Source organism: Phycodurus eques, chromosome 6, assembly GCF_024500275.1.
Source record: "Phycodurus eques isolate BA_2022a chromosome 6, UOR_Pequ_1.1, whole genome shotgun sequence".
Lineage (NCBI taxonomy): Eukaryota > Metazoa > Chordata > Actinopteri > Syngnathiformes > Syngnathidae > Phycodurus > Phycodurus eques.
Genome location: NC_084530.1, coordinates 30,691,767 through 30,704,856, shown reverse-complemented (window position 1 = coordinate 30,704,856; position 13,090 = coordinate 30,691,767). Strand labels below are relative to the sequence as shown.

The window sequence follows — 13,090 nt, the reverse complement described above, 5'->3', positions numbered from 1 at the left end:
AATAAGTGGCCATCTTTCTGCGCAAAGACAGAAAGAGAGCAAGATTCATCTCAACTGAAGGAGGGCAACGTTCATCTCCGTGTCATTTCTGCACAATGATTCCTAAAGCCTGAGAGGCGACGCCTTACTGCTTACACAGCACTAAATCATCGTGCATTCCCATCCGCTTCTCACAGGAAACTTGCTTTCATTTCCCAATGAAATGTCACTGATTCTTCTCTTAAATCACAGCGATTCAATCAAATGTCCAGGAAAAGATCTTGCCTATAGGCCCAGATCAGCAAAATGTCTCACATTTAGTCCCACGTATTTTCACAGGCGGCCCGGCGGGCGACCGGTTAGCACGTCTGCCTCACAGTTCTGAGGTTGCGGGTTCAAATCCGGCCTCGCCTGTGTGGACTTTGCACGTTCTCCCCGTGCTTGTGCGGGTTTTCTCCGGGCACTCCGCTTTCCTCCCGCAGCCCGAAAACATGCGCGCTAGGTTGATTGAAGACTCAAAATTGCCCGTAGGTGTGAATGTGATTGCCAATGTTTTTTTTTTGCCTATATGCGCCCTGCGATCGGCTGGCGACCGGCGCAGGGCGTGCCCCGCCTCTCGCCCCGAGTCAGCTGTGATTGGCGCCAGCACGCCCGCGAGCCGCGTGACGTGAAGCGCTACGGAAAAATGGATGAATGGATGTCTTCACATACGTAGCTAGCTGTTTTTGTGCCTAGCAAAAAAAGGAAACAATTCTATAATAGTATTGTACGTATTGTAGTTTTCCGACATATTGAGAAGATCAAGATTCTCATACAAACCTAGGCACAACAGCACGACGTCTCTCTTCGAGAAACTCCATATTTGGATCTTTGAATACTCGTCAAGAGTACGTGACGGGTCTGGGTATTTTCTGTGTGGAAACATTTACGACTGTAATGACCTGAAAGGTTGCACAGGTTGTACAAAAAGAACCTCAATGTGTTTCGGCTATTTTGGGATAGCTTATTTTGCTCCCAGTGTGATATGGTGCACTTGTACAACACAGTTGTAAGCTAGCATCACATTTTGGACGCTATCAGCTGAAACCAGACGACGCGCGTGTCGGCGGGCGCCGCCAACCGAGTCAACCGCGCGACCGATGGGTCTGACGCGGTTATCGTTCGGGATCGCAGCTCGCGACGTGTTCAGCGGCGTAGCGGAGATGAGGCCGCTATCGTTATGGCTTCGGTAATACTGCTTGCCGCCATTTGATTTGGCATTCGCAACAGGACTCTCGAAACAAATACGATGTTTTTGCTTCACAAATGAGTCCAAACTGAAATTCTTCGAGCGCATGCCATCGCTCCCCGCATACGCGTCACAAAACCTCCCGACACACTCGCTCAGGCGCAAAACCTCACATTGCGGCGAAACATCCGTTTGTGCCTGAAGGCGGCAGGAAGTTCGAGTGGAAGCGAAGCGTCGCGCTGCGGCGAGGGTCGAGGGCCTCGTTGCTTCGCCGCCTGCCTCGTCTTCGACTGAGAGGCGAAACGGAGACGCGGCCGAAGAGGAACACGCGAGGGAGGCAGATTAGCGCAAGTTGAGAGTCACACGAGAGAGGAGTGCGCGCGCGCCTGCGAGCGTGACGAGGACAGTCGCGGCGAAGATTCTCGTCCTTGTGATTTTCATCTTCGTCGTCTGCCTTCCAGAATTTTGGACTTCGTACAGAGGTGAGCCGCTGAACGTGTGTGCGTATAGCGTGTGAAAACCTTCGACAGGAAGTGCTTCTTCGTTTGCTCCAGCTGACATTTGAGCATTTCACTCCGTATCCCGTTGAGCCGTCTTTCCCAATTGTTCTTTCCCCCCTCTCACGCGTGTAAATTTGTTTGATGCAATGTGAACGTGCTCGACGCGTGGTCATATTGTTTTGGCTTTCCCAGCCGCCGTAACGCAGGGTCGGGCAGGTCAGCCGAGTCAAATCCTTGAAGCTCTTTTCTTTATAATCAAATGGCGGGCACGTATTTGTTCTTGCCAAAAAGCTTTTGGATTCGTGTCGGTTGCAACGCATTTGTTTGACATGATTTTGTCAGCTCAAAAATGATTAGAAAATCTAAATAGATGTAAAGTATCCAAAGACCGTTGAGAAATGGTGCTCAACCGCATCTCAGGCCGCTTTTGTCATCGGCGCCACTCGTCGTCGACCATTTCCGCCTCGCCGAACTTTGAAAAGACAATTTGCTCACACGCGGTGGTTTCCTCGCTTCCCGTTTGTCTTGTGAGAGACGTTCCATTTTTCAACGTGACCCCGCTTCCTTCCGGTCGTTTACTCCCAAATCAAGCTGCTGTGTTTGCCGTGCGAACGGGACAAGCGAGGGAGGAGGACGGACGACGGCTCCGCAGATGCCGAGGTGAGGAGAAAGAGGTCACGTGACCCCCCTCGCATCCCGGGGGGGCGAGAGCCGGCGGGAGGCCTGCGACGAGACGGACGCCGACGGCGGCGCGGGAGTTGCTACACGTGCCAAACGCTCGGGAGCGGGCCGCAATTACAAAGCGACAACCGCTCCACTTCGGGTAACGCGCAACACAATATGTTGCTGGTCGCACTACATCTCTAAAAGACACTCTCGGGACATAACACTAGGTACGCCCGCACAAACTAGGAATCAAAATTGCTTAAAAGGTTAACCGAAATACTAGTAGTCTCGCCATGCTACACTTCCGGTTAAAACAAGACCTTTCTTGCAAATATGGAATTTTTACACAGCTCCTTACTGCGTACGTGGACTTCACGAAGAGTCCAATGAGCGTCAATCTATGAATGATGCGCAATTCAAAGATTTGCAACAATTTGCAAAAAGAGGAAACAAAGAAGGATTTTTTTTTTTTTTTATTATTCCATTTACATTTTGTTTATACAAATTAAAAATATACAATTTGAAAGGTAATTTTCTCTCTCTACACACACATTTTTAATTGAATACAAAAAAATGAATACAATACAAATTAAATGCAAAACCCTTTCCTTCTATATATTTGCCAGTTATTATGCCCCCCCCCCCCCCCCCCCGCCTCCACTCTATCAGCTGCTATTATCTGATTGGCCGGTAGAAATCACATGGTTACCCTGCCTTTTGACGACAGTTTAAAACCGTTGTGTGGTCGGCGCTACACAAAAAGGCAAATGCTTGACAGAGGACGCCACGCAATGTGTTGACCACGTTGGAACATTTCCTGTCAAGTGGCAATTTGTTGGGGGGGAATGGTCTGAAACAAACGTAGTAAGCACCGTAAAGTTAGGAACGTTATTAAAAAGGGTTACCTTGGCATCTAAAGAGTGGCTAGTTTTTCCCTTTGAAACATTTTCCCATTTCCCGCAGCAAAGGTTCACATTGAGATGTCGGTGAAGCTTCCAGCCGGAGATGCGAACTTCCTGAAGCTCGCCTTCTACGGCCACCAAACCGGCAGCCGGCTGCACCTTCGGCCAGCCGAGGACGAGACGGGCGACGGCGGTCAGGCGGCGGCGTCTTCGCGCTGCCGGCCGGCGCCGTCCGATCGTGTCGTCTGTCCGCTGACGCTTTCAAATCGCACCGTTTGGAGTGCCGCCCAAAACGAGAAGTTTCTGCAGACACAAGAAGGCTTGTGTGAGAATTTACCACGAAGACGTTCTGTCGGCATTGTACAGCTTTGCCGAAATAGTGTTCAGTTTGTATCGACGCCGGCAAAGAGGTTGAGTTTTTGTGCTTGTAGTTTTAAAAGGTCCCGTATTTTGAAACTCTCTAGAGTGACTCTCGAACACGGACTTCGGTTCAAAATGCCAATTTCACTTCAAACGACACCTTGATTGTGTCATACACGTGAAAATGAGAAAAGGCCCCTCTGACAGCTACTTCTGTTTGACCCAGTTTTGTATCCGCTCAGTCCATATTTGGCTAAGACGCCCCCTTTCCTCCGCTCGAAAAAGTAGGTTTGTCAAAATAGGGGACCTTTAAGGAGGTGTCCAACTGTACTAGATCGTGAGATGCGGCAGTATCTTCTGATCAAAAAGGCAGAAACCTTTCACGCGGCTCTCGTATTTGCGCTCGCCGGCTTGTGCGAACGTTGTCGAGTCCGCTGGCAAATTGTCGCGCGCGTCGTGTCTTTGCTGCCTCTGGCCCAGACGAGTGGGGCGGTGCGTTCAGGATCCTCTGGCTGGTTCTCTCGCGCGCGCGGTATTGCTGACTTTGACCTGGGCTTTCCTCAGACAAATGAAGCGGAACGGACGCCGCTGGAGAAAGACACCCGCCCATTGGGACACTTTTTGTTGACGTCAGTGCACACAAAGCATCCAAAGCAGAAAATGGAATTTTCTGTCCGTCAGAGAAAGTGCATCCTCTCGGTTATGGCTTCGCTGAGCAGCGGTTCAAAGGTGAATATAGTATCCAGTCTCTCTCTCTCTCTCTCACTTACTTTGCAGCTCGCGTTCGTGTTTCTAATTCACATTGACTCAAGTTTGTTCCAAAGAGCAATTTCCATATTGGCAAAAAACATCGGCGCGTCAGAGCGAATTCCAGAAGGGTCAACATCGGCAATTCTGATCTTTTGCTCAAAACGTTGTGTTTTTTTTTCTTCCCAAGACTGCAAAAGTCTTTTGAAATTCAGAACATGTTGATTGCATTTCAGTACCAAAACAGACAAATTACCAATAATCTGTAAAAATGCCGAACCACCGTCACGAATAACATAAGACCGTACCTGATGTGCCTCTTGATTAGATGGACGCAAAGACACCGAGATCAGCATTCTAAAAGGTAACTTGTATCACATTTAAAATTCATGTGCGGGGATTTCAAATGACATGACTTTAATTATTAATTGAACTGCTTTAAGGGAGAAACATTCATCATCAAGAGCCTCGTCCGACATGCGCCGGTGAGTCAGAAAATACGACAACGTTATTGGCATTTCCCGGAAAAAAGGTGAACCGATTCACTAACGATGAGTTGAATTTTTTTTACGGCAGGACTATCGTCCATCGAAGAGATCGAAGTCGCTGGTAGGAAATCATAAGACGCACATCTGGATGGATGAAACTAATTTAATTCATTTGAACTTCTGAGAAATAGGAAGTTCCCCATGTAAAATGCACGACACATTTCATTCGTACTAGCAACCATCGCCAACGTGCGTCTGGCGGCACAGCGGCGAGGAGATTTCTTTTTTCTTCCGGCTAATCTTCATCACCGTCCAACAGTGAGTTTCGCTCACAGAGGAGCTGAGCCGCTGATTGACAGAACGCAGCTTTAATCTCACAAAGAAAAATCAGCATCATCGTCATCGTCATCGTCATCATCATCATCATCATCCGTCCACAACTCAAATGGGAATAAATATCTGCAACGCAAAGAAGCTCTAAGGTGTCTTCATTTTTTTTTTTTTTTTTTTTCCAAAAACTTGACATCCACAAATGTTCATACATGAATTAGTTTGCAGAACGGATGAAGGGAAAACAATATTCTTTTTTTTTGTGGCTCTCTAAGTGTTGACGCCACAGGGGATGGTTAAAAGGACACTAAAAATGTTGATTTAAAAATAATAATAATCAAATCAAATCAAATCTTGGTTCCCGGCAACTAAAACAACAAAAACCGAGCCCATAGCCGACATCTCATCGGAGCATTTATTTCGTAGTTACACATTTCCGCTCTACATTTGCATTGCAGCGGAGTAGCGCGAATGTTGGGCAAATACATTCGCGTCAGGGTCGTATCGGTTGGAGGGCTACGATGTCAAAAATCGTGAATGCTGGCGTTTTTAAGAAAAACATATTTCTAGTGTCAGTCAGTGCAAAGAGTGCTGAGCATATTTTTTAAATACACGAATGTAAACGCCGACACATTTTGGTTATGCTGGGTTTTTGGAGACGGTTACGCTGGTCAACAACAAATTGAATGGCGACGATTTTGCTTTCCCGCCAATTTCAAACAATTTGGACGTGCTGAATCCAAATATCGCATCGGTGTTGCTCAATCGGGTGAACTTTTTGAATTACGCCCACGTTTTACAGGTACTTACAACTTTCATCGAGGTCTAGTATTCAAAGTTTGTAACATTTGATTAATACACTTACCGACCTGACCTGAACAAGAGAAACGGATGTCATTTCCCGATTCAGCCATGCAAAACGGTCCTAAATCGGTTTTTTCTTAAGCCGGTGTCATCTTTGCATTCAGCACTTGGCGAGACGCGTCCGAGTCAAAACAAAAACAGGGTCAGCGACACATGCGAGCCGCCTGCCGACCAGGATAACTTTGCATTATACACATCAACAAACGGCTTCGAAGCTCTTAGTTTGGAAGTTCTGAGCGTTTCTGTACAATAAAATTCCTTGCGTGTGTGTTAGTGCTGCACGTGCGGTTCTGCGCAGGTTCCGTCGCGTTGGCTCTGAATGTGGGAAATCTGCAAGACGGGCAGCAGAAGCCGGAAGGCGTTCTGGATGTAGTTGGTGCTGTTGGAGGCCTGAGGACACAACAGACCCGAGACCTTCAAGTCACCGCCGTCACGTCACATCACGGAACAATTCAAAACGGAGAAACAGTTGGCGAGCGGGAGAGATTTGGAGTCGGTTTCAGAAAGTCATCGCGAACGTTGTTTTTTTTTTTGGGATGGGGGCAGCGATTACGGTCACGCTCGACGGCGGTCGGCGAGATTCCCGCATCGTCGCCTTTTCTTGCAAAAGCGGTGTTGTTTTTATTCTTCACTATTAACAGCGGTTAACTTCTTTTTACAGAAAACGGATTTGTGACGTAGCTTCAGTGTTTGACAAAAACACGAACACGGTTTCTTACGCTTGAACTGATACCGTAGGACCATAGTGAGCGTCAAAGGTTTTATGATGGTTGATATGATATTGATGACTGTATTTATAGAATTTTGATAAAAGATCAAATGGAAATTTACAAAAATACGACCAATTGTGAGGTCATCCCAAAACAGTCAAACCTCAATCCATTGCAGGATGGTGCTCAGCCTCTGATTGGTCCAGATTTCAAAACTATATTTATATATCAGCATAATATGCTTATATGCTATGTCGGGGAGTAACTCTGCATCCATCCCTTTTCTGTAGCGCTTCTCCTCACGCGGGTTGCGGGCGCGCAGGCGCCCATCCCGACTGACTTTGGGCGCGAGGCGGGGTACACCCTGAACCGGTCGCGGGGCAGATAGAAACATAGCGACCATTCGTTTGTGGTTAATACCAAAATAGTGATCTATGGTTTTGATCCACTTTTTTGGGGGGATAGAAGAAAAGAAATCCAAATGTAGAGCGCGCACGCAACAGTGCTTATAACGTCTGTACCGCCGCCTGCGAGGCGCAGCTCTCACCTCCAGCAGAACACCGTCCACCAGCGGGCTCAGCTCCTCGGCTCTCCTCCGACACTGAAAGTGACGGGCGACAATGTGGAGGAATTCACAACGGATTTGAAATCTCCTCTTCCGCACCGGATCGGCTCTCGCTTACCCCGACGAGGAGCAGCGCGTCCGAGAACATTCCGGCCAAACGCTCCACCTCCTCGCACATGGCGCGCGTCAACCTGCCGGCGAGGCGGACAACACCTCGCTGATGTCACTCACACTTTATGCCAATCTTCGTCATTGACATGCTTACACTTTAGATGGGGCCATTTTTGATATGCCGTAACGTACATATTCAATTACTTATGAAGCACTTTCATAGAAGAACTTCATAAATGGAGTTGCACAAATACAGGCGATGCTGATTCAGTAAGCGTGCGCGCAGAAACACACAAAACAGACAAAAATGCATACACGCACATGCATGCATGTGCACACACACACACACACACACACACAAACACACTCATTCACTTTCTCTCACAAAAACTCGCATGTATACACTTGCTTTGGCCGCCCACACGCACCTGGCGAGGACGCGCGCCCGCTCCCCGGCCGCTTTCTCCCGCTCGCGCCCGTGGAGGACGAGTTCGGCCACCTTGTGGAGCTGCTCGATGCTTCGGGCCGTCACTTCCGCCAGACTGCCGACGGACGACGCGTAGACGGCCTGCGGGACGAACGGCGATTGAAAGACGGTTCCGGTTCGGCGTCCCGCCGCGCCCGTGAGCCCTGACCTCCGCAGATTTCAGCCCGTCCTCCTCCTCCTTCGTCTTTGCCTCCTCTTCCTCCCTCTTCTCTTCCTGCGCCGCGCCATCGTCGCCGCCCTCCTCCTCCTCCTCCTCCCGCGTCTCCCTGCCAACCGTCTCCGTGGCGACAGGCCGCGCCACCTCGCCGACCCAACGGCGGGCGCTCATCCGAGCCTGGAGATGCACAATTAGGAGCCTAACCCTCTTTCCCCCCCAACTTTATTTACAAAAGACCCGGCCAATGCGACCGGTTTGCCCGCATGTGCCTGCCGCAGATCCTGCGAAGGTGAAGTTTCTTCTGTGGCCCAAAATCCAAATGCTCGCGCCGTGCGCGTCTTTTACCTTATTGAGTTTGTCCGGTGTGGCGGCGACGTGAAGCTCAAACAGCAACTCCGTGACGACACTCACAAACTCTTCATCAGCTTCTGCAAGAGTACACGAACAAACGCAAACGTGCAGCGCAAACCGGGTCAGCCACTTTTCGGAAAGTGAGAGTTACTTCCCGGGTACCGATTGACGGCGACCAGTTTGAAATCGCAAACGTGCTCAAATTTCATTCCATCGTTTTCTTCATGTTAATGACTTGTCACAATAATTGTCAACGATGATTTAACCGAGTAGGAAACAGATCGATACCAAGATGCAAAACTTTATTTCTATCAATCGCTGACATCTACAACTTTTTCTTTTGTTTTTTTTAGGAAATCACAATTTTCAGCTATTTTTAGACCAGACCCCGGGGTTATTCGTGCGGTCCTCGGGGGCACCGGGTCGGTGAGCCCTGTGCGTCTATTCGGGCACCTTTGAAAAGGTATATTATATAATGATTCGTGCGTATAACGGAAGCACGCATAACGGGTACATAATAAACCTTTCCAAAGACGCCTTAGTTGTCGTGCGATGTCACGCGTGACATCGGCCCATCAATCTTCAGCAACACTGACGCGACGCACCATCTTGAAAACCCAAAGCCGCGAATGTCGCCGTTGAGGGGAAAAACGCGCATGTCGCGCAGAACGACGAAAGAGTTCTTCACCGACTGCGCGTGCAGACGTTCGCCACATTTTATTTGCAGAGGTCGGGAGAGCGGCCAAATAGTCGACTCGACTTGAACCACTGCGAGTCAACAGAAAAATGCTCGTACAAGTAAAAGTGAGTGAGTACTCCGTGACAAAAACCACTTCAGTACCGAGTTAGCAGTTACTATTTCTTGGTGAATTGATGTGTTTCCCGAGTTGTTTCATGACTGTAAAACAAGACGCGCGTGTCTTCGGTGCCGTGCAAACATCGAGGACTGCTTTTCGATGCGCACGAGCCGTTCTACGGTGCACAACAGAACCCGCTCAAGTGTCTGAGTGGGTGGGGAAAGGAATAAACGAAAGTATGTTGCATTACGAGTACGCTGACAACAGAGTCAATGTCGTTGGCTACGGCCTGCCTCCGGTCGGCCGTCATTAAAGTGACCGGATTTTTTATTTTTTATAGTTTGCAAATAATCGAGATTAAGAGCGGTAAACTTCTTTTTACACTTGTGCAATAGCTGGCAATGTTCTCGTCGCTTCAAAATCGCCGGCAAGATATTCTTTGAAATCCCGATTGCCCCCAGTTACCCTTCGCCGGCTCTCCGTCGCCACTCTCCTCGTCCTTTTCTTCCTCGCGGCTGATGAAGACTTCCTTGATGCCAATCAGCTCCTTCTTCACCTCCTCCTGCTCGTCCTCCTCCAGGGAGGAGAGGAACGCTTGGACCTGCAGGGCGCGCCGGGCTTTCTTTAGCAACGCGCCCGATATTCCGTCGGTCTTTCTCAAAGGTATCGGCCGACCTCGCCCTCGCTCTCGTTGGACAGGATCTCGAGGGCCTCCAGGTGGGACAAGCCCTGGTAGTCGTCGAAAAGAATCCCATAGTGGGCCGTCGGGGCGCTCACGGGCTGCTCGCTCAGGCGTGCTCGCTCCTTCTCCTTGGCTTCCTTCAACATCTACAAAAAACCAACAAGAGTGAAGACGAGAGGCGGGAGCCTCGCGCCGGACGGCGCGCCGCCCCTGCCCGCGACGGAGCGCCGCCACATGCCTGACTCAGCGTGGCCGTCTTCTGCATCAGCGTCTTGGTCCTTTTGAAACCGGGGTCGCTCTCAGCCAGAACGGTCATGGTCTTCTTCCCGATGAATTCCAAGGCGTCGAGACCGCCGCTGATCACAGATTTACCCTGAGAGTCCCGGTGTGACAGAACATTCTATACATATATTTCTTTGTCAGGGAAATATCCAAATAGTGGGCATTTAAAGGGGGGGGGGGTTACCGTTTTGGGCAAAAAAAAGTTCAAGCTGTTGGTACGACCTGACGGAAGTACATGTGGAAAATGATCATTGAAAACAAATCTTGACGAGCGGACACCCGCATACTTACGCTTCAACACCCGCAGATTCCTCCCGTCCGTTGGCCGTTTCTTGCACATTTTGGGGTTTTGGGTTTTATTTTTTATTTTGGGAGGGAACCACCTCAAAAAGAAGTACTGGCAGTTACTCCTACTCAAGAATTTTTTTGGGGGGGGGGCGGGGGGTTAAAAACAAACAAAAAAAAGTGTTCAATAATGGGGTTGACTGTTAAGAAACCACTGAAGGAAAACAACCGATCTGAGAAAGACGGAGTGACCGCGGAGGTGTCAAGATTCCCGGAAAAGAAATTTGAATCAAATGTGGACGGGGGGCATCCAAATAATGACGCCCACAACTTCTTTGGCAGAGGCAACGACAGGAAAGACTTTTCTTGATGATGTTTCCTCACCGTGTTCTGCACAACATTGGAGATGGCAGAGAAGACGCCCCTGTTGGAGGCGGACTCTCGGAGGCCCGTCAGCCGGACGCTTTCCCCTGCGCCCTCCGGCTCGTCCTCTCCGGCCTCCTCCCCCAGCGACGTCCCGCGGAGACGCAGAGCTTCTCCCGCCTTCGCCTTCGCCGACGTCAAACCGTGACCTGCCGCGCGCAAAGAGCGGAAGGTGACGACGCCCAGAAGAAGGCGGAGCGCGCGCGGACGAGCTCGGGTGTGCGACGTACCCACTGTGGAGGTGGCGCTGCTCAGAAGGGATTTGCCCCACGAACCCCAACCTCCCCACGCTCGATCGCTGCCCGGACGCGAGCTCTGCGCACAACAACGCACGTCGTCACACGGCACATCCGCGATCCGCTCTTCACGTTCACAAATTCAAAACAATGATGTGTAAATTCCGTGGTATAGCCTCATCGCACACTATATCATTAGTTTGTTTTTCGTTGAACTTCACATTTCTCAAAAGGAATCGAGTGTCTCGTACATCTTTGTCGTCCTCCGCAGCGTCTGGCTCCAGGCTCACCGATTGGTCACATTCGGTCAGCTGACCCTCAGGTCGGGCCGGACTCTCGGAGGACGTCGGGGTCTCTCCGGTGAGGTCGCTCGGCCCCTCGGGGGTCTCCGGAGGCCGGCGATCTTCGGCGGGGGCTCCGGGGACGCAGCTGAGGTCGGAGTGGTGCGGCGGGGGGGTCTCCGCTTCAGAGGGGGCGGACTGGGACATGGTGGTCTGGAAGCGGAGATCGCGACAGTTTGGAATCAACGGAAACCGGCGGCCGTTTCCATTCGCGCGTCAGGCCGCTTGAAATAAACGAATCCCGAATTTCAATCATCGTTTAGACAAAATGGCCCACAGGTGGCTGATGGGAAACTGCAAAATGCAAAATGCAAAATGGCTCCCCTGGATTTCGAGGGCCCGTTTCTTTTTTTTTAAATTTCGCTTCTTTCGTATGGTTTGTGTTCCATGGCTACTTGTTGTCCTGGACCGAGACACTCTTCTTGCTCAAGAGATTTTTAATCTCAGCGAGGTTATCCTGGTCAAACAAATTCAAAGAAACAACCAAACAAATCAAAACGTTAACCGTGTTGGCGATTTTCAGTGTGTCAGCAGGCCTGGCTGCTGATCCAAAACGCTTGAATGGATTTGTCACTAAATGCAGAGGAACAAAAGCACGCGACGAGAACAATTTTCAGCTTGATATTAGTTTCAAGTCATCCTTAATTATGAGCAAAAGGAAATAATAAAAGTCCAATTGACAAAGCCTACATATGAAACGAAGTTCTCTCTCCAGTTACAGCAAAACAAACGAACAGAAAACATGAGTTCATGTTTGAATTTCGAGTTGCCGTATCGGCGTGATTGGTTGGAATCCAACGGGCAAAAAAGATGCCGCGCAACAGCGACGCCTGCTGGTTAACAGCCGCACATATGCACAGCGCTCTGTCATCCTGTCTTGTTGAAACTTTGATGACTTTTTTTTTTTCTTTTTTTTTTTTTAAACGGTTTTGACGTCAAGCAGTGTACCCAAGATGAACCTCGTACAGTAGAGAGAGAAAATATATAGATGACTCGCATGCATTATTTCTTAAGCTACCCAAAGCATCCATTTCAATGTATGACAGCCTTTTCCGCGTGTCAAAAAGTTCTCTTAATTATTTATCCGACGAATATCGAGGAGAACTTCCAAACAATGGCAAATCCACAAGAGCGCGCACGCTGGCAAACGTGACGATCGCGCTCCAGTTGACTGTATGATTGCCCCAAAACGCTTTGAGTTGTGCGGATATTTTCTTGAAAGATGCTCGTCGCGGGCTGCAACAACAACTTAGTGTTGTTCGGGTGTGTGAAAGTAGCGACAGCGTAACTCACCGGTTGGGTGCCAGTAACCGGCCGGCGGCGCCTCCGAGTTCCGCTCCGCCACGTCGGCAGGCGCCCGAGACCAACAACGACGGCCGAGAGGCTTCCCCGCGCCTCCCTCAAAGCGTCGTCTCCGGCTGCAGGAAGCGAAGATTATCACACGTGGCGAGATGTTGACCTCCTTCGCATCTTCAACGACAACTGTACGGATTGACGAAGAGCAAAAAGTGTCAAGATGACGACATGCGCCTCCGTGGAACGATCACAAGCTGATCCAGTTTCCTGCGCTGTCATTGGTGAAATCGGTGTCACATGGCT

At 49.7% G+C, this 13,090-nt stretch overlaps 1 protein-coding gene and 1 long non-coding RNA gene across 4 annotated transcripts; one reads left to right on the top strand and one right to left on the bottom strand.

Annotated features, from left to right (window-relative positions):
• Positions 1-1,639: 1,639 nt before the first annotated feature.
• LOC133403825 (uncharacterized) lies at positions 1,640-5,021 on the top strand. Of its 2 annotated transcripts, none has more exons than XR_009768737.1 (5): positions 1,640-1,689; positions 4,200-4,364; positions 4,711-4,746; positions 4,826-4,867; positions 4,959-5,021. It is a non-coding gene; the product is annotated as an uncharacterized LOC133403825 (long non-coding RNA). The 2 variants fall into 2 exon arrangements; XR_009768736.1 differs by lacking the exon at positions 1,640-1,689 and adding an exon at positions 2,385-2,530.
• Positions 3,016-13,084, bottom strand: fam114a1 (family with sequence similarity 114 member A1). 2 transcript variants are annotated; one of them, XM_061679126.1, is made up of 13 exons: positions 12,785-13,047; positions 11,402-11,644; positions 11,145-11,229; positions 10,876-11,063; positions 10,163-10,297; positions 9,918-10,070; positions 9,708-9,843; positions 8,440-8,522; positions 8,086-8,271; positions 7,879-8,018; positions 7,458-7,530; positions 7,322-7,375; positions 5,602-6,454 (listed from the first exon to the last, which is right to left on the bottom strand). In XM_061679126.1, exons 2-13 carry the CDS (start codon positions 11,636-11,638, stop codon positions 6,335-6,337), a joined length of 1,590 nt encoding a protein of 529 aa, XP_061535110.1. In that variant the 5' UTR covers positions 11,639-11,644; positions 12,785-13,047; the 3' UTR covers positions 5,602-6,334. The 2 variants fall into 2 exon arrangements, with proteins under 2 accessions (XP_061535111.1, XP_061535110.1); XM_061679127.1 differs by lacking the exons at positions 5,602-6,454; positions 7,322-7,375; positions 7,458-7,530 and adding an exon at positions 3,016-3,578 and having other exon boundaries at positions 12,785-13,084.
• Positions 13,085-13,090: the final 6 nt, after the last annotated feature.